Source organism: Salvelinus fontinalis, chromosome 38, assembly GCF_029448725.1.
Source record: "Salvelinus fontinalis isolate EN_2023a chromosome 38, ASM2944872v1, whole genome shotgun sequence".
Classification (NCBI taxonomy): Eukaryota; Metazoa; Chordata; class Actinopteri; order Salmoniformes; family Salmonidae; genus Salvelinus; species Salvelinus fontinalis.
Genome location: NC_074702.1, coordinates 6,729,688 through 6,751,228, shown reverse-complemented (window position 1 = coordinate 6,751,228; position 21,541 = coordinate 6,729,688). Strand labels below are relative to the sequence as shown.

The 21,541-nt window shown below is 46.0% G+C and overlaps 1 protein-coding gene across 5 annotated transcripts in view; it reads right to left on the bottom strand.

Moving 5' to 3' along the window:
- LOC129838045 (protein tweety homolog 1-like) overlaps window positions 1-21,493 on the bottom strand; it is a 191,638-nt gene extending 170,145 nt beyond the window's left edge. The window contains exons 1-2 of one of the 5 annotated variants that reach the window (XM_055904710.1): window positions 19,993-21,493; window positions 5,002-5,179 (exon numbers count right to left, since the gene is read on the bottom strand). In XM_055904710.1, coding sequence (XP_055760685.1) covers window positions 5,002-5,136 — 135 coding nt within the window. In that variant the 5' untranslated portion in view covers window positions 5,137-5,179; window positions 19,993-21,493. The remainder of the gene's footprint in view (window positions 1-5,001; window positions 5,180-19,992) is intronic. The other 4 variants (XM_055904714.1, XM_055904709.1, XM_055904713.1 and 1 more) reach the window with 4 other exon arrangements.
- Window positions 21,494-21,541: the final 48 nt, after the last annotated feature.

Sequence of the window (21,541 nt, the reverse complement as noted above, 5' to 3'; positions counted from 1 at the left end):
CGTGCATACATTTTACGTATGGGTGGTCCCGGGAATCGAACCCATTACCCTGGCATTACAAGCACAATGGTCTACCAACTGAGCTACAAAGGACCACAACAAAGTACCACAATATACTTTGGTCCTATAATTCCACCGTGACAAATGGCGTACAGTCCTACCTACCCAAGCAGTGGAAGTGAAAGATGATTTGAACATAGATTGTATAAAGTTATCCAGGGGACATCAACTAAAAAGCTGGAGGCTTTTTTCACACATACACACACACACACACAAACACACACAGGCACACAGACACACTAATCTGTATGACTCCATTCAGAAGAGCATACCTACTGCATTCATGAACCAGTAATTGAATGTAATATCATTCCTGACTGTTTAACATACATACTGAACATGCTTAAGGGTTAAAAGCTCCCTTGTATCGCCTCACTACTACCTCAGCTGCAAGCTGTAGTGAACATTAACATTACTAAGCCCTGTCACATCTCTCCTGCATCTCATCATCAGCCTGCACTCTGACATACTAACATCTATCATACTCAACTTTACTGGAGAGTGCATTTAGCCAGAACACATATCTACAGCATTATCCCTCTCCATCTGCCTCTCACTCTCTCCCTCCCTCCCTCATTTTCCTCTCCTCCTCCTTATCTCGTATCCCTCTCTTATCCCTCTCTCCTGCTCTCTATAGCCCCCCCCACCCATCCATGTTCCCCCTTCTCCCTCGCCTACTTTCTTTCTCCTTCACCCCCTCCCTCTCCCCCTCCCTCTCGCCCCCCTTCCTCTCCCTCCTCCCCCTCCCTCTCTCTCTCTCTCTCTCCCCCTCGCTCTCTCCCCCCTCCCCGCCCTCTCCCCTCCCCCCGTCTCTCCCCCCTCTCCTATCCCCCTCTCTTTTTTTCTATCCACGCCACTGCAACTCTATTAATAATCTGTGACCTACTTAAATACATTCACTGCCACCCTCACTTTCTCTATCCTTTTCACTCTCTCTTTCTGTCCTGTCTTCTGTTCCCCACTACCTCCTCACATTACTCTTCCTCTCCTTTTCACTCTCTCTTTCTGTCCTGTCTTCTGTTCCCCACTACCTCCTCACATTACTCATCCTCTCCTTTTACTCTCTCTTTCTGTCCTGTCTTCTGTTCCCCACTACCTCCTCACATTACTCATCCTCTCCTTTTTACTCTCTCTTTCTGTCCCGTCTTCTGTTCCCCACTACCTCCTCACGTTACTCATCCTCTCCCTTTTACTCTCTCTTTCTGTCATGTCTTCTGTTCCCCACTACCTCCTCACATTACTCATCCTCTCCTTTTACTCTTTCTTTCTGTCATGTCTTCTGTTCCCCACTACCTCCTCACATTACTCATCCTCTCCTTTTACTCTCTCTTTCTGTCATGTCTTCTGTTCCCCACTACCTCCTCACGTTACTCATCCTCTCCCTTTTACTCTCTCTTTCTGTCATGTCTTCTGTTCCCCACTACCTCCTCACGTTACTCATCCTGTCCCTCTCATTCTCTCTCCAAAAGCTTTCCATTTCTTTTGTCTTTCTCTACTGGCGGATAATTTGAGAATCCCTCTCTCGGTACCGTAGACATGTTGTAAACATGCAATGTGTGTGACGTAGGGAGTAGGGACGTAGAGCCACTGGAAGGGAATGGTGAAACCTAGAAATTAACAACAACACAACAAAATGGTGTGTTTTCTACCACAAAGACAATACAACATGTTGCTGCTACTACTACAGTGTCTCCAGTTTAAAACACTCAAACCAAATCCTACTCAAACCGTACTGTGGAACTTTTACAATTGCATAACAATGATGAGAATTAATGTGAAATAAGATAGAGTCTGTAGTGGAGCTGGGGGATGTAAACTGAACTGTGGTGGAGCTGAGGGATGTAAACGGAACTGTGGTGGAGCTGAGGGATGTAAACGGAACTGTGGTGGAGCTGAGGGGTGTAAACGGAACTGTGGTGGAGCTGAGGGGTGTAAACCGAACTGTGGTGGAGCTGAGGGATGTAAACCGAACTGTAGTGGAGCTGAGGGATGTAAACCGAACTGTGGTGGAGCTGAGGGATGTAAACCGAACTGTGGTGGAGCTGAGGGATGTAAACCGAACTGTGGTGGAGCTGAGGGATGTAAACCGAACTGTGGTGGAGCTGAGGGATGTAAACCGAACTGTGGTGGAGCTGAGGGATGTAAACCGAACTGTGGTGGAGCTGAGGGATGTAAACCGAACTGTGGTGGAGCTGAGGGATGTAAACCGAACTGTGGTGGAGCTGAGGAATGTAAACCGAACTGTGGTGGAGCTGAGGAATGTAAACCGAACTGTGGTGGAGATGAGGGATGTAAACCAAACTGTGGTGGAGATGAGGGATGTAAACCGAACTGTGGTGGAGATGAGGGATGTAAACCGAACTGTGGTGGAGATGAGGGATGTAAACCGAACTGTGGTGGAGATGAGGGATGTAAACCGAACTGTGGTGGAGATGAGGGATGTAAACCGAACTGTGGTGGAGATGAGGGATGTAAACCGAACTGTGGTGGAGATGAGGGATGTAAACCGAACTGTGGTGGAGATGAGGGATGTAAACCGAACTGTGGTGGAGATGAGGGATGTAAACCGAACTGTGGTGGAGATGAGGGATGTAAACCGAACTGTGGTGGAGATGAGGGATGTAAACCGAACTGTGGTGGAGATGAGGGATGTAAACCGAACTGTGGTGGAGCTGAGGGATGTAAACCGAACTGTAGTGGAGCTGAGGGGTGTACACTGAACTGTAGTGGAGCTGAGGGATGTAAACCGAACTGTGGTGGAGCTGAGGGATGTAAACCGAGCTGTGGTGGAGCTGAGGGATGTAAACCGATCTGTGGTGGAGCTGAGGGATGTAAACCGAACTGTGGTGGAGCTGAGGGATGTAAACCGAACTGTGGTGGAGCTGAGGGATGTAAACCGAACTGTGGTGGAGCTGAGGGATGTAAACCGAACTGTGGTGGAGCTGAGGGATGTAAACTGATCTGTGGTGGAGCTGAGGGATGTAAACTGAACTGTGGTGGAGCTGAGGGATGTAAACCGATCTGTGGTGGAGCTGAGGGATGTAAACTGAACTGTAGTGGAGCTGAGGGATGTAAACTGATCTGTGTGGAGCTGAAGGATGTAAACTGAACTGTAGTGGAGCTGAGGGATGTAAACTGAACTGTAGTGGAGCTGAGGGATGTAAACTGAACTGTGGTGGAGCTGAGGGATGTAAACTGAACTGTGGTGGAGCTGAGGGATGTAAACTGAACTGTAGTGGAGCTGAGGGATGTAAACTGAACTGTAGTGGAGCTGAGGGATGTAAACTGATCTGTGTGGAGCTGAGGGATGTAAACTGATCTGTGTGGAGCTGAGGGATGTAAACTGAACTGTAGTGGAGCTGAGGGATGTAAACTGAACTGTGGTGGAGCTGAGGGATGTAAACTGAACTGTGGTGGAGCTGAGGGATGTAAACTGAACTGTGGTGGAGCTGAGGGATGTAAACTGAACTGTGGTGGAGCTGAGGGATGTAAACTGAACTGTGGTGGAGCTGAGGGATGTAAACTGAACTGTGGTGGAGCTGAGGGATGTAAACCGAACTGTGGTGGAGCTGAGGGATGTAAACCGAACTGTGGTGGAGCTGAGGGATGTAAACCGAACTGTGGTGGAGCTGAGGGATGTAAACCGAACTGTGGTGGAGCTGAGGGATGTAAACCGAACTGTGGTGGAGCTGAGAGATGTAAACCGAACTGTGGTGGAGCTGAGGGATGTAAACTGAACTGTGGTGGAGCTGAGGGAAGTAAACGGAACTGTGGTGGAGCTGAGGGGTGTAAACGGAACTGTGGTGGAGCTGAGGGGTGTAAACGGAACTGTGGTGGAGCTGAGGGATGTAAACTGAACTGTGGTGGAGCTGAGGGATGTAAACCGAACTTTGGTGGAGCTGAGGGATGTAAACTGAACTGTGGTGGAGCTGAGGGATGTAAACTGAACTGTGGTGGAGCTGAGGGATGTAAACTGAACTGTGGTGGAGCTGAGGGATGTAAACTGAACTGTGGTGGAGCTGAGGGATGTAAACCGAACTGTGGTGGAGCTGAGGGATGTAAACCGAACTGTGGTGGAGCTGAGGGATGTAAACCGAACTGTGGTGGAGCTGAGGGATGTAAACCGAACTGTGGTGGAGCTGAGAGATGTAAACCGAACTGTGGTGGAGCTGAGGGATGTAAACTGAACTGTGGTGGAGCTGAGGGATGTAAACTGAACTGTGGTGGAGCTGAGGGATGTAAACCGAACTGTGGTGGAGCTGAGGGATGTAAACCGAACTGTGGTGGAGCTGAGGGATGTAAACCGAACTGTGGTGGAGCTGAGGGATGTAAACCGAACTGTGGTGGAGCTGAGAGATGTAAACCGAACTGTGGTGGAGCTGAGGGATGTAAACTGAACTGTGGTGGAGCTGAGGGATGTAAACAGAACTGTGGTGGAGCTGAGGGATGTAAACTGAACTGTGGTAGAGATGAGAACAGAACAGTGTAATTAAGTGCTAACAGTTTTGAGGAGACAGCCAGGTTGTGTAATATTTCTGATGACTTGAAATCCAGGTCACGATTCTTCTGAGTAGTCTGGGCTCGTTTCCCTGTCAATAACTAGGCCACTTGCACCACTAGCATGAATAAGCTGTTTAAAAGCTCTAATAATACCACTAGGATTCTGCATATGCCGCTGTGCAAAACAGAGAGGGATCTTTATGGAGCAGTATTTAACATGAGGGGTGGGGGGGTTATGTATCATTGCGGTATCAGACTTGGTTCTCATTCTTACCAAGTGCAATACATCTTTTTCATTGAATCTTAGCTGTCTTTTATTGTCAATCTTGTTGTTTGAACCAAGAGATAACTTGAGATAAATATGAATCAATCAGTCGTGCTGTGTGATTTGCCAGTTGTAGTTTGCGATGGATGTGATTGGCTGTGGGCGTTTTCTGTTACCTGTTGGTACACCCAGCTGTCGGGGATGAAGAGGTTGTCTCTCATCGTCATGGTGAGGTCCAGCCGGGGCAGGGCGTGGCACATTCTTACCCATAGCGAAGGGGTGTAGCTGGGCACGGTCGCCATGGCAGCCATACCATATAACCTAACCCCCCCTCCTCCACCCTGTTGAAAGGAACTAAGAGGAGAGAAGGGTTAGAATATCAAAGGTGTGTAAATGATAGACATATTCCACATTTCCACACCAGTGGCGGACCAATGATAAATACTATGAGTAAACAAAGCCTTATGCTGTATGTGGTGCCAGGTGATGGCTATTGCAACTGAAATGTTGTCTGTCTACCACTCCTTCTTACACACTGTGGTCGAGACAGGGAAGAAAGATAAGATGTTTCAGAACAACCCTGCTGAGGAGGCAGGCAGGGAGGGAGGGAGCGAGGGAGGGAACTAGGGGACATCACCTCACCAACCCCCCCCCCCGCCAGTCTGTGGGAGAGCCAGCCAATGGTTGAACAGTTGTCAGACATGCTCATGTTCACTGAAACTTCCTATTTCATCAATCAGTGTACTGTAGGTGGGTCAGGAAAATGTGAAGTTTCTCCTAGACTCTGATCTAAGGTGATGTTTACATTGTCTTCTCCTAGACTCTGATCTAAGGTGATGTTTACATTGTCTTCTCCTAGACTCTGATCTAAGGTGATGTTTACATTGTCTTCTCCTAGACTCTGATCTAAGGTGATGTTTACATTGTCTTCTCCTAGACTCTGATCTAAGGTGATGTTTACATTGTCTTCTCCTAGACTCTGATCTAAGGTGATGTTTACATTGTTTTCTCCTACTCTGATCTAAGGTGATGCTTACATTGTCTTCTCCTAGACTCTGATCTAAGGTGATGCTTACATTGTCTTCTCCTAGACTCTGATCTAAGGTAATGCTTACATTGTCTTCTCCTAGACTCTGATCTAAGGTGATGTTTACATTGTCTTCTCCTAGACTCTGATCTAAGGTGATGTTTACAGTGTCTTCTCCTAGACTCTGATCTAAGGTGATGTTTACATTGTCTTCTCCTAGACTCTGATCTAAGGTGAGGTTTACATTGTCTTCTCCTAGACTCTGATCTAAGGTGAGGTTTACATTGTCTTCTCCTAGACTCTGATCTAAGGTGAGGTTTACATTGTCTTCTCCTAGACTCTGATCTAAGGTGAGGTTTAAATTGTCTTCTCCTAGACTCTGATCTAAGGTGATGTTTACATTGTCTTCTCCTAGACTCTGATCTAAGGTGATGTTTACATTGTCTTCTCCTAGACTCTGATCTAAGGTGAGGTTTACATTGTCTTCTCCTAGACTCTGATCTAAGGTGATGTTTACATTGTCTTCTCCTAGACTCTGATTTAAGGTGAGGTTTACATTGTCTTCTCCTAGACTCTGATCTAAGGTGAGGTTTACATTGTCTTCTCCTAGACCACATCAAACTCATTCCACAGAGTTCTGAGTGTCTGCGGGTTTTCGCTCCTCCCTTCTACTTGATGGATGAATTAAGGTAACTAATTAGTAAGGAACTCCCCTTACCCTGTTGTCTAGGTCTTAATTGAAAGGAAATAACAGAAACCTGCAGAAACTAGGCTGTCCGTGGAATGAGTTTGACACCCTTGTCCTAGACTCTGATCTAAAGGTGAGGTTTTGTGTAAGGAATTGTGAAAGTCAAGGTAATCTAATCCTAGATCAGAGCTAAGGGCTTGTACCTGGAGCGAGGAGGTATGCAGGGTGAAACCCTGTGGAGCACAAACCACAGAGCAAGAGCAGACATTGCTAGTTATTTTTGCTCAGCTTCTAATCTACATTTGGATCACGGTCGTGGTCAATTCCATTCCAATTCATTCAAGAACTGAAGTGAAATTCATCTGGCTGAACTAACTGAATAGAAATGGGACCTGACAAAAACCTGGGTTGGATGTGCGCGATTCCTCTCTTATCCAGGGGACATCAACTAAACCAACTACCCCGTCATCTCTACTAACATCCTACTTCATCATACTCCTCAACCTATGGGAGCAGAGTAGGGGAGATAGTGGGAGGTCCAGTGGCAATCTCAACCACACCACACAACCAGCACTATATAGTGGAGGCAGAGTTGGGTCAATACAAGAGGGAGATTCAACCGCCATCAGACCAACTATCACCACAACACCCCTCAACCATCCTGGAAATTAGAAGATACTATGAGAGATAGTATGTCTACAACAATGATGCACTGTAGCAGACTTCACACAACCACCCTCCAAAGGGAAGGAGAGAGGGGGGGGACAAGGGAGAATAGGTCAGTCTTCGTAGCCAAACTCCACCACCACACCCTGCTGAGAGACACTGCTTCCCCTCCCTTCCTAAAGCACAGCCAAGGGGGAGAAAGTAGGGTAAATACAAAGGGAAATCCGGTTATCCCAGATAGACACCACAATCTACATTACAATCACAGAGCTATGAAGAAAGGATGGGGGGGGTGGGGGGTAAGGGGGCCACAGCACTGATTGTGCAGATTAAGAGAATACCAGGGTTTTACAGTTGAAGACAAGAGGGTTTCAAGAGAGCCTATGAGATGAGATCAGCACAGACTAGACCATTGACAGGAGTTGTACTGAGAAGTAGAGACAGGGGGTTGTACAGTACTGCTCTACATACAGCGAGACACAGAGGAGCGTTGAGTAAAGACACAATAGTGTATTTGATGGCGTCTATCAGGGAGGGATTCTTAGATTTGGATTCTGCACCAGGCTCCTATCTTGGTTTTGCTGTCTTTGAATGTTTAGAACATTAAGCATTGTATCACATGAATTCTCAGCCTTTTTAATGATCCATCTGTATGAGCACACAACACTACATTTGAATAGAAGCACTACACAATACTAAATATGATCAAGAATCACATAGGACCATATCTGATCTATTTTAGAAATATCAATCCAGTCTTTTTACTGTAGCAGTCATTTCAAATCAATGACGCCTCAACGGACATAATAAGTCCAGGTGTTGGGGTCATTGTTTGGGATGTGTGTGTTTGTGTGTGTGTGTGTGTGTGTGTGTGTGTGTGTGTGTGGTGTGCATGTGGATTTGGGGCATCCCTGTCACAGAGAGGGTTAAACAGACAACCCAGGCAGTCAATCCCAAACTCATTAGAATAAGCCTGTTCACCTTAATGGCTCCAAACCCCCAACTGTCACTAACAAAATGGTTTCACTCCGCCAACACTCTGTTTCACTTATGAACAGTGGGATCAGAATGGTTTCTCACACTGCCGTCCATCCCCTCACACTGAGGCTGTCAACAGACTGGTGTTATTGTTGTAGTCTCACATTGTTATGGCTGACTGATGGTATATCAACAAAGAGGATTTTTCATGTTTTAGTCTTGAATTATTCGGCTGTGAGGGTGGTAAAGGAGGTTGTCACATTAGGTGAATTATAGGAATGTTGTGTGGTTAGACTATAGTGTGAATTGAAATTAAATTCATTTTACTTGGAAAAGTCTACATTAATAATTTTAGGCAATTATCATAAATCTGTCTGTCTGTCCACAACCAGATGTGGTGTCAACAATGGGAACTAGTGCTAACATGAACCCAGAAAGGGATTGAGGGGGCACCAGGGAGGGAGCACCTTGGAGGGAGCTGCCTGAGCTGAGCAGTGGTCCAGCAGTAGTTGTCAGAGGGAGGCAGGGAGGCAGGCTCAAGTTGACGTGATGCTTCCTGCCAGCTTGTTATCATGCTGGTTACCATTGCATAACTGAAGGCAAATAACGGGGAGTTTGCACTCACGTGATAGGGGGAGCAAGGAGAGAAGGGGAGAGGAGAGGGAGACAGAAGAAGGAAACCCAAACCACAGCCTTCTGTGCTGTGCACTAGCTGCTTCAAAACCAACAAGAGACTCTCAGGAACAACAAAGCCTAGGAGAAATGGATAGAATACAGTAGAATAGACATCAACTATCTGTCACTGCACTGAACCAAGCCGAGTGACTCAGCCCTGGGAATGGCTCTGTTATGAAACAGTCACTCAGCTATTTGTATTGAGGGAGACTCCAGAATATGTTTCTCCACAAGGCCATTTTGTAAGGCGGTTAATGAGGAAGACTGAGGATGTGCAGCTGGGAAGAAACCCTCTATGGACAGTAGAGCCACCTTCTCCTTTATCATGTATTGCATCACATATTCTCATTGCTACATATCACAAACAACAGCTTTCCTCTGGGCCACTGGGTATGAATAATGACATGCAACAGAAATCGTCATGCCACACGTTAAGGCCCAATGGTCTCCCTAACGACCACTTAAGGACACTCTTAATGATTGCAGTTTATGAGACAGTTAAATGGCTCTGTGATTCACACCACAGGCCAGTTATCATCAGTCAGTGGGAACATGAACGGCCCATTCAGTGTGAGGACTGTAATGTATCTACACTACCGTTTGGGGTCACTTAGGAATGTCCTTGTTTTTGAAAGAAAAGCAAAAATTTTTGTCAATTAAAATAACATAAAATTGTCAGAAATACAGTGTAGAGATGGTTAATGTTGTAAATTACTATTGTAGCTGGAAACGGCAGATTTTTTATGGAATATCTACATAGGCGTACAGAGGCCCATTATCAGCAACCATCACTCCTGTGTTCCAATGGTACGTTGTGTTAGCTAATCCAAGTTTATTTTAAAAGGCTAATTGATCATTAGAAAACCCTTTTGCAATTATGTTTCAACACAGCTGAAAACTGTTGTTCTGATTAAGAAGCAATAAAACTGCCTTCTTTAGACTAGTTGAGTATCTGGAGCATCAGCATTTGTGGGTTCGATTACATGCTCAAAATGGCCAGAAACAAATAACTTTCTTCTGAAACTCATCAGTCTATTCTTGTTCTGAGAAATGAGGGCTATTCCATGCAAGAAATTGCCAAGAAACTGAAGATCTCGTACAATGCTGTGTACTACTCCCTTCACAGAACAGCGCAAACTGGCTTTAACCAGAATAGAAAGAGGAGTGGGAGGCCCCGGTGTACAACTGAGCAAGAGGACAAGTACATTAGAGTGTCTAGTTTGAGGAACAGACGCCTCACAAGTCCTCAACTGGCAGCTTCATTAAATAGTACCCGCAAAACACCAGTCTCAACATCAACAGTGAAGAGGCGACTCCGGGATGCTGGCCTTCTAGGCAGAGTTGGAAAGAAAAAGCCATATGTCAGACTGCCCAATAAAAAGAAAAGATTAAGATGGGCAAAAGAACACAGACACTGGACAGAGGAACTCTGCCTAGAAGGCCAGCATCCCAGAGTCGCCTCTTCACTGTTGACGTTGAGACTGGTGTTTTGCGGGTACTATTTAATGACAATAGTAATTTACAACATTAACAGTGTCTACACTGTATTTCTGATCAATTTGATGTTATTTTAATGGACAAAAAATGTGCTTTTCTTTCAAAAACAAGGACATTTTTAAGTGACCCCAAACTTTTGAACGGTAGTGTATAAATACACATTTCCTTTTCATAACCACAACAGACTCTACGAGAGGTTGAATTGTTTCTTATAAAATTCATATTTAAGTTTCAGTTGAAATTCATGTTCAAAATGTCCCACTAGGATCACGCATGTTTGTTTTACTATCCTTGTGGGTAACAAAGAAAAAGTACATCCATTCAAAATCCTATTTTCCCTAACCCTTAACCCGAACCCTTAACCCTAACCTTAACCCTGACCTTAACCCTGACCTTAACCCTGACCTTAACCCTGACCTTAACCCTGACCTTAACCCTGACCTTAACCCTTAACCCTAACCCTGACCTTAACCTTAACCCTAACCCTAACCCCTAACCCTTAATGCTTAACCCTGACCGTAACCCTTAACCCTGACCTTAACCCTTAACCCTGACCCTAACCCTGACCTTAACCCTGACCTTAACCCTAACCTTAACCCTAACCTTAACCCTAACCTTAACCCTAACCTTAACCCTTAACCCTAACCCTGACCTTAACCCTAACCATTAACCCTGACCTTAACCCTAACCCTTAACCTAACACTTAACCCTAACCTTAACCCTGACCTTAACCCTAACCCCTAACCCTTAACCCCTAACCCTTAACCTAACACTTAACCCTAACCTTAACCCTGACCTTAACCCTAACCTTAACCCTGACCTTAACCCTGACCTTAACCCTGACCTTAACCCTTAACCCTAACCCTGACCTTAACCTTAACCCTAACCCTAACCCCTAACCCTTAATGCTTAACCCTGACCGTAACCCTTAACCCTGACCTTAACCCTTAACCCTGACCCTAACCCTGACCTTAACCCTGACCTTAACCCTAACCTTAACCCTAACCTTAACCCTAACCTTAACCCTAACCTTAACCCTAACCTTAACCCTGACCTTAACCCTAACCATTAACCCTGACCTTAACCCTAACCCTTAACCTAACACTTAACCCTAACCTTAACCCTGACCTTAACCCTAACCCCTAACCCTTAACCCCTAACCCTTAACCTAACACTTAACCCTAACCTTAACCCTGACCTTAACCCTAACCTTAACCCTGACCTTAACCCTAACCTTAACCCTAACCTTAACCCTTAACCCTAACCCTGACCTTAACCCTAACCATTAACCCTGACCTTAACCCTAACCCTTAACCTAACACTTAACCCTAACCTTAACCCTGACCTTAACCCTAACCCCTAACCCTTAACCCCTAACCCTTAACCTAACACTTAACCCTAACCTTAACCCTGACCTTAACCCTGACCTTAACCCTAACCTTAACCCTGACCTTAACCCTGACCTTAACCCTGACCTTAACCCTAACCTTAACCCTGACCTTAACCCTAACCCTTAACCCTAACCCTGACCTTAACCCTGACCCTTAACCCTGACCCTTAACCCTGACCCTTAACCGACCTTAACCCTTACCCCTTACCCTTAACCCTAACCCTTAACCCTTACCCTTAACCCTGACCCTTAACCCTGACCCTTAACCCTGACCCTTAACCCTGACCCTTAACCCTGACCCTTAACCCTGACCCTTAACCCTGACCCTTAACCCTGACCCTTAACCCTGACCTTAACCCTTAACCCTAACCCTAACCTTTACCTTAACCCTTAACCCTGAACTTAACCCTAACCTTAACCTTAACCCTTAACCCTAACCTTAACCCTTAACCCTTAACCCTTAACCCTAACCCTTAACCCTAACCCTTAACCCTGACCCTTAACCCTGACCCTTAACCCTGACCTTAACCCTTAACCCTGACCCTTAACCCTGACCTTAACCCTGACCCTTAACCGACCTTAACCCTTACCCTTAACCCTAACCCTTAACCCTAACCCTTAGCCCTAACCCTTAACCCTAACCCTTAACCCTTAACCCTAACCCTTAACCCTGACCTTAACCCTTAACCCTAACCCTGACCTTAACCCTTAACCCTAACCTTAACCCTAACCCTAACCCTTAACCCTAACCCTTAACCCTAACCTTAACCTTAACCCTTAACCCTGACCCTTAACCCTGACCCTAACCCTTAACCCTGACCTTAACCCTAGCCTTAACCCTAGCCTTAACCCTGACCTTAACCCTAACCTTAACCCCGACCTTAACCTTAACCCTTAACCCTAACCCTTAACCCTGACCTTAACCCTAGCCTTAACCCTGACCTTAACCCTTAACCCTAACCTTAACCCTTAACCTAACCCTTATCCCTAACCTTAACCCTAACCTTAACCCTAACCTTAACCCTTAACCCTGACCTTAACCCTTAACCTAACACTTAACCCTAACCTTAACCCTGACCTTAACCCTAACCCTGACCCTTAACCCTGACCCTTAACCCTGACCCTTAACCGACCTTAACCCTTACCCTTAACCCTAACCCTTAACCCTAACCCTTAACCCTTACCCTTAACCCTAACCCTTAACCCTAACCCTTAACCCTTACCCTTAACCCTAACCCTAACCCTTAACCCTAACCCTTAACCCTAACCCTTAACCCTTAACCCTAACCCTAACCTTGACCTTAACCCTTAACCTTAACCCTTAACCCTGACCTTAACCCTAACCCTGACCTTAACCCTAACCCTTAACCCTAACCCTTAACCCTGACCTTAACCCTTAACCCTGACCCTTAACCCTGACCTTAACCCTAACCCTTAACCCTGACCCTTAACCCTGACCCTTAACCCTGACCCTTAACCCTGACCCTTAACCCTGACCCTTAACCCTAACCCTTAACCCTGACCTTAACCCTTAACCCTAACCCTTAACCCTAACCTTAACCCTTAACCTTAACCCTTAACCCTGACCTTAACCCTAACCCTGACCTTAACCCTAACCCTTAACCCTAACCCTTAACCCTGACCTTAACCCTTAACCCTGACCCTTAACCCTGACCTTAACCCTAACCCTTAACCCTGACCCTTAACCCTGACCCTTAACCCTGACCCTTAACCCTGACCCTTAACCCTGACCCTTAACCCTTAACCCTAACCCTTAACCCTGACCTTAACCCTTAACCCTAACCCTTAACCCTAACCTTAACCCTGACCTTAACCCTTAACCTTAACCCTTAACCCTAACCTTAACCCTAACCTTAACCCTTAACCCTAACCTTAACCCTAACCTTAACCCTTAACCCTGACCCTTAACCCTGACCCTTAACCCTGACCCTTAACCCTGACCCTTAACCCTGACCCTTAACCCTGACCCTTAACCCTGACCCTTAAACCTGACCCTTAACCCTAACCTTAACCCTTAACCCTGACCTTAACCCTGACCCTTAACCCTAACCCTTAACCCTGACCTTAACCCTTAACCCTGACCTTAACCCTTAACCCTGACCTTAACCCTTAACCCTAACCTTAACCCTAACCCTTAACCCTGACCCTTAACCCTAACCCTTAACCCTAGCCTTAACCCTAACCTTAACCCTAGCCTTAACCCTAACCCTAACCTTAACCCTAGCCTTAACATTAACCCTTAACCCTAACCTTAACCTAACCCTTAACCTAACCCTTAACCTAACCCTTAACCTAACCCTTAACCTAACCCTTAACCCTAACCTTAACCCTAACCTTAACCCTTAACCTAACACTTAACCCTAACCTTAACCCTGACCTTAACCCTAACCCTGACCCTTAACCCTGACCCTTAACCCTGACCCTTAACCGACCTTAACCCTTACCCTTAACCCTAACCCTTAACCCTAACCCTTAACCCTTACCCTTAACCCTAACCCTTAACCCTAACCCTTAACCCTTACCCTTAACCCTAACCCTAACCCTTAACCCTAACCCTTAACCCTAACCCTTAACCCTTAACCCTAACCCTAACCTTGACCTTAACCCTTAACCTTAACCCTTAACCCTGACCTTAACCCTAACCCTGACCTTAACCCTAACCCTTAACCCTAACCCTTAACCCTGACCTTAACCCTTAACCCTGACCCTTAACCCTGACCTTAACCCTAACCCTTAACCCTGACCCTTAACCCTTAACCCTAACCCTTAACCCTGACCTTAACCCTTAACCCTAACCCTTAACCCTAACCTTAACCCTTAACCTTAACCCTTAACCCTGACCTTAACCCTAACCCTGACCTTAACCCTAACCCTTAACCCTAACCCTTAACCCTGACCTTAACCCTTAACCCTGACCCTTAACCCTGACCTTAACCCTAACCCTTAACCCTGACCCTTAACCCTGACCCTTAACCCTGACCCTTAACCCTGACCCTTAACCCTGACCCTTAACCCTTAACCCTAACCCTTAACCCTGACCTTAACCCTTAACCCTAACCCTTAACCCTAACCTTAACCCTGACCTTAACCCTTAACCTTAACCCTTAACCCTAACCTTAACCCTAACCTTAACCCTTAACCCTAACCTTAACCCTAACCTTAACCCTTAACCCTGACCCTTAACCCTGACCCTTAACCCTGACCCTTAACCCTGACCCTTAACCCTGACCCTTAACCCTGACCCTTAACCCTGACCCTTAAACCTGACCCTTAACCCTAACCTTAACCCTTAACCCTGACCTTAACCCTGACCCTTAACCCTAACCCTTAACCCTGACCTTAACCCTTAACCCTGACCTTAACCCTTAACCCTGACCTTAACCCTTAACCCTAACCTTAACCCTAACCCTTAACCCTGACCCTTAACCCTAACCCTTAACCCTAGCCTTAACCCTAACCTTAACCCTAGCCTTAACCCTAACCCTAACCTTAACCCTAGCCTTAACATTAACCCTTAACCCTAACCTTAACCTAACCCTTAACCTAACCCTTAACCTAACCCTTAACCTAACCCTTAACCCTAACCTTAACCCTAACCTTAACCCTTAACCCTAACCTTAACCCTAACCTTAACCCTAACCTTAACCCTAACCTTAACCCTAACCTTAACCTTAACCCTGACCCTTAACCCTGACCCTTAACCCTGACCCTTAACCCTGACCCTTAACCCTGACCCTAACCCTTAACCCTGACCCTTAACCCTGACCCTTAACCCTTAACCCTAACCTTAACCCTAACCTTGACCCTTAACCCTGACCCTTAACCCTGACCCTTAACCCTGACCCTTAACCCTGACCCTTAACCCTGACCCTTAACCCTGACCCTAACCCTTAACCCTAGCCTTAACCCTGACCTTAACCCTAACCTTAACCCTAACCTTAACCCTTAACCCCGACCTTAACCTTAACCCTTAACCCTAACCCTTAACCCTGACCCTTAACCCTGACCTTAACCCTGACCTTAACCCTAGCCTTAACCCTGACCTTAACCCTGACCTTAACCCTGACCTTAACCCTAACCCTTATCCCTAACCTTAACCCTGACCTTAACCCTGACCTTAACCCTAACCCTTAACCCTGACCTTAACCCTAACCCTTAACCCTGACCTTAACCCTAGCCTTAACCCTAACCTTAACCTTAACCCTTAACCCTAACCTTAACCCTAACCCTAACCCTAACCCTTAACCTAACCCTTATCCCTAACCTTAACCCTAACCTTAACCCTTAACCCTGACCTTAACCCTGACCCTTAACCCTAACCCTTAACCCTGACCTTAACCCTAGCCTTAACCCTAACCTTAACCCTAACCTTAACCTTAACCCTTAACCCTTAACCTAACCCTTAACCTAACCCTTAACCTAACCCTTAACCTAACCCTTAACCCTAACCCTTAACCCTAACCTTAACCTTAACCCTGACCTTAACCCTGACCTTAACCCTGACCTTAACCCTGACCTTAACCCTTAACCCTGACCTTAACCCTGACCTTAACCCTTAACCCTGACCTTAACCCTTAACCCTGACCTTAACCCTTAACCCTGACCTTAACCCTGACCTTAACCCTGACCCTTAACCCTGACCCTTAACCCTGACCCTTAACCCTGACCCTTAACCCTGACCCTTAACCCTGACCCTTAACCCTGACCTTAACCCTGACCTTAACCCTGACCTTAACCCTGACCTTAACCCTTAACCCTGACCTTAACCCTTAACCCTAACCCTTAACCCTGACCTTAACCCTTAACCCTAACCCTTAACCCTAACCCTTAACCCTGACCTTAACCCTTAACCCTAACCCTTAACCCTGACCTTAACCCTTAACCCTAACCCTTAACCCTAACCCTTAACCCTGACCCTTAACCCTGACCCTTAACCCTGACCCTTAACCCTGACCCTTAACCCTGACCCTTAACCCTGACCCTTAACCCTGACCTTAACCCTGACCTTAACCCTGACCTTAACCCTTAACCCTGACCTTAACCCTTAACCCTAACCCTTAACCCTGACCTTAACCCTTAACCCTAACCCTTAACCCTAACCCTTAACCCTGACCTTAACCCTTAACCCTAACCCTTAACCCTGACCTTAACCCTTAACCCTAACCCTTAACCCTAACCCTTAACCCTGACCTTAACCCTAACCTTAACCCTAACCTTAACCCTAACCTTAACCTTAACCCTGACCTTAACCCTGACCTTAACCCTGACCTTAACCCTGACCTTAACCCTTAACCCTGACCTTAACCCTTAACCCTAACCCTTAACCCTGACCTTAACCCTTAACCCTAACCCTTAACCCTAACCCTTAACCCTGACCTTAACCCTTAACCCTAACCCTTAACCCTGACCTTAACCCTTAACCCTAACCCTTAACCCTAACCCTTAACCCTGACCTTAACCCTAACCTTAACCCTAACCTTAACCCTAACCTTAACCTTAACCCTGACCTTAACCCTGACCTTAACCCTGACCTTAACCCTGACCTTAACCCTGACCTTAACCCTGACCTTAACCCTTAACCCTGACCTTAACCCTGACCTTAACCCTTAACCCTGACCTTAACCCTGACCTTAACCCTTAACCCTGACCTTAACCCTTAACCCTGACCTTAACCCTGACCTTAACCCTGACCCTTAACCCTGACCCTTAACCCTGACCCTTAACCCTGACCCTTAACCCTGACCTTAACCCTGACCTTAACCCTGACCTTAACCCTGACCTTAACCCTGACCTTAACCCTTAACCCTGACCTTAACCCTTAACCCTAACCCTTAACCCTGACCTTAACCCTTAACCCTAACCCTTAACCCTAACCCTTAACCCTGACCTTAACCCTTAACCCTAACCCTTAACCCTGACCTTAACCCTTAACCCTAACCTTAACCCTTAACCCTAACCCTTAACCCTAACCCTTAACCTTAACCCTTAACCCTAACCTTAACCCTAACCTTAACCCTAACCTTAACCCTAACCTTAACCCTAACCTTAACCCTTAACCCTAACCCTTAACCCTAACCTTAACCCTAACCTTAACCCTAACCCTTAACCCTAACCCTTAACCCTAACCTTAACCCTAACCTTAACCCTAACCCTTAACCCTAACCCTTAACCCTAACCCTTAACCCTAACCCTTAACCCTAACCTTAACCCTAACCTTAACCCTAACCTTAACCCTAACCTTAACCCTAACCTTAACCCTAACCCTTAACCCTGACCCTTAACCCTGACCCTTAACCCTGACCCTAACCCTTAACCCTGACCTTAACCCTAGCCTTAACCCTGACCTTAACCCTAACCTTAACCCTAACCTTAACCCTTAACCCCGACCTTAACCTTAACCCTAACCCTAACCTTAACCCTAACCTTAACCCTAACCTTAACCCTGACCTTAACCCTGACCTTAACCCTGACCTTAACCCTAACCTTAACCCTAACCTTAACCCTAACCTTAACCCTAACCTTAACCCTTAACTTAACCCTGACCTTAACCCTAACCCTTAACCGACCTTAACCCTAACCTTAACCCTGACCTTAACCCTAACCCTTAACCGACCTTAACCCTAACCTTAACCCTGACCTTAACCCTGACCCTTAACCCTGACCCTTAACCCTGACCCTTAACCCTGACCCTTAACCCTAACCCTTAACCCTAACCTTAACCTAACCCTAACCCTAACCTTAACCTAACCCTAACCTTAACCTTAACCTAACCCTAACCTTAACCCTGACCTTAACCTAACCCTTAACCTAACCCTTAACCTAACCCTTAACCTAACCCTTAACCTAACCCTTAACCTAACCCTTAACCTAACCCTTAACCTAACCCTTAACCTAACCCTTAACCTAACCCTTAACCCTGACCCTTAACCGACCTTAACCCTTAACCCTGACCCTTAACCGACCTTAACCCTAACCCTGACCCTTAACCGACCTTAACCCTAACCCTGACCCTTAACCGACCTTAACCCTAACCCTAACCTTAACCCTAACCCTTAACCGACCTTGACCCTTAACCGACCTTGACCCTTAACCGACCTTGACCCTTAACCGACCTTGACCCTTAACCGACCTTGACCCTTAACCGACCTTGACCCTTAACCGACCTTGACCCTTAACCGACCTTGACCCTTAACCGACCCTGACCCTTAACCCTGACCCTTAACCCTGACCCTTAACCCTGACCCTTAACCCTGACCCTTAACCCTGACCCTTAACCCTGACCCTTAACCCTGACCCTTAACCCTGACCCTTAACCCTGACCCTTAACCCTGACCCTTAACCCTGACCCTTAACCCTGACCCTTAACCCTGACCCTTAACCCTGACCCTTAACCCTGACCCTTAACCCTGACCCTTAACCCTGACCCTTAACCCTGACCCTTAACCCTGACCCTTAACCCTGACCCTTAACCCTGACCCTTAACCCTGACCCTTAACCCTGACCCTTAACCCTGACCCTTAACCCTGACCCTTAACCCTGACCCTTAACCCTTAAATAGCCTTTTTACTTGTGGGGACCAGCAAAATGTACACGCTTGTCCAAATTTTGGATACAAGGATAGTTAAACCAAACCATACACACATTTCCCCAAATCAATGAAGGATTGAGTGCATTCAGCTGCAGGCTACTCAGTGCTTGTATAATCAATAAATACAACATGGAGCTTTGGAGTGTACAAGAGTATAACATACAGTACCAAGAGGATGGACAAATGCTCCCACACTAACAATCTCATTTAGAAGCTTGCACAAAGTCAAATGTAGCATTTGAGAGAGGTTTGCTGAAGATGAAGCTAAGGAAACTATTCAGTGGATACAATGTGATATTTTATTAACATAAATAAAATATATCTTATCAACTATGATAATGTAGAGAGATAAACAAAACAATCCAAAACAGAGTGAATCAACCTAACATGGTTCAAACTCAATGTTTTATAAATCATTTCCTAATTTCAACATCAGCCAATGCACACACATTGCGTAAAAATCCAACCATTTGATGTAAAACCCAGGCTTCTCTCCACCTTCCATCATTGAACATAAATTGCAATGGTCTAACAGTGCATGATGAATCTATCTCACTTGACTGCCCATTAATCTTGTAGAATACACAGACAATTCACCCATGGTGAATGAGTGATTGAAGTGTGATCCGTTTCTTACCTTTGACTGTAGCGTTGGGAGGGTGTTCTGCTATATCTTGCTCTTCTCTGGTGTTCCGTCAAATATCTACACACTCACTGAGGTATACTGTTGCCAAACATCAACGCTGGATCCTCTTGGGAAAAAAACTGATACTGAAATATATAGGTTTAGGGACACGAACCCCAAAAATATGTCAAATGTAAATAAATAACAGGGTCTGTTTGTTTTTGAAATATTAAACAGCCTGTGATTGTATGGTTGTCTGGTAACAGTGGAGAGGTGATTGTGTTGATGGATAAGAGAGGAGCCCTCAGCGCAAGAGAGAGAGGAGAGAGAGGGAGGAGAGAGAGGGATTAGGATTGAGAAGACACCCCAGAGGGACCCTTATCGTCATGTCGGAACCCCATGCAGGCAGCAGATCGCTCAGCCAGGCGACTTCACAACAAGGCAACGACACGATTGTGCCCAGCGATAATTAATCTGTTGACGGAGATTAGGGCTCCGTCCACTCTCAGCTCACACAAATGATGATGCTGCTGGGCGATACAGACACAGCTCTAACTGAAACCCCCATCAACACCCAGTCACACACACAACATACCAATCTCTACACTCTCAGATTAGGAGGCAAAAATCTGACCAAAATCAACAAATCAGCACAAAAAAATCCACGATCGTCTAAATGCAAACATACAAAACGAGAAAAGGTCCAATTATTAGAGTTTGAGTCACATTACAGATTTCTGCACAAAAAAATCCACAAAATATTTGTTGAAGAAATCTCCTGTGTGGTTAGGCAGGGCAGTGTTTGGCTGTGTTGTGCAGAGAGGAAGGGAGAGGGAGAGGTAGAGATGCACATATATTTAGGCAGAAGCAAATAAGCACACCACTTAGATGGATACTGAGAGCAAGAGAGAAGGGGAGGGAGGGCCGGATGGAGGGTGAGCGATGAATAGAGGGAGAGGGAAGTTGCAAAACCAGTTTGTGAAGTGAAGACTGCAAGTGAAGACCGCAAAATAGTATCAACACCATGATTCAACAACAAGCAGAAAAAGCAGAGATGGAGAGAATGAGAGTGATGGAAAGATGAGAGATAATCTTCCATGACCGTGGGTGATTTGACTGAAAAAGAGGGGGATTACAAATAAACAACAAAAACAAAGAGAGAGCGGGTGGAATGAGAGACCAGGGTGTTTGTGTCCCATTGGAGGATGGGGGAGAACGAGAGAGAGGGGTGGCGTTCGTTTTTCTGTGTCACTGAAAGGGAGTGGGGGAAGGGAGTCAGAGAGATAATGCGAGCAAGGGAGCGTACGGGAGTGAGAGAGAGAACACACTAGTGTGCGTGTTTCTAGGAGGAAAAGGGGGGAGAGAGAGAAAATTGTATTACGTATGCAAGAGTTACTCAGAGAGAGTTAACCGTGCCTCCATGGCTCTCATTCAGTTCCAGCACTATACTGTAGCAGCCATCCTCTCCCCTCTATCTTATCCTCCCTTCGTCCCTCTTTCTACTTTATCATACATCCTTCTTCACTCTCCATCTCTCGCTCCTCTCCATCCCCCTCTCTCC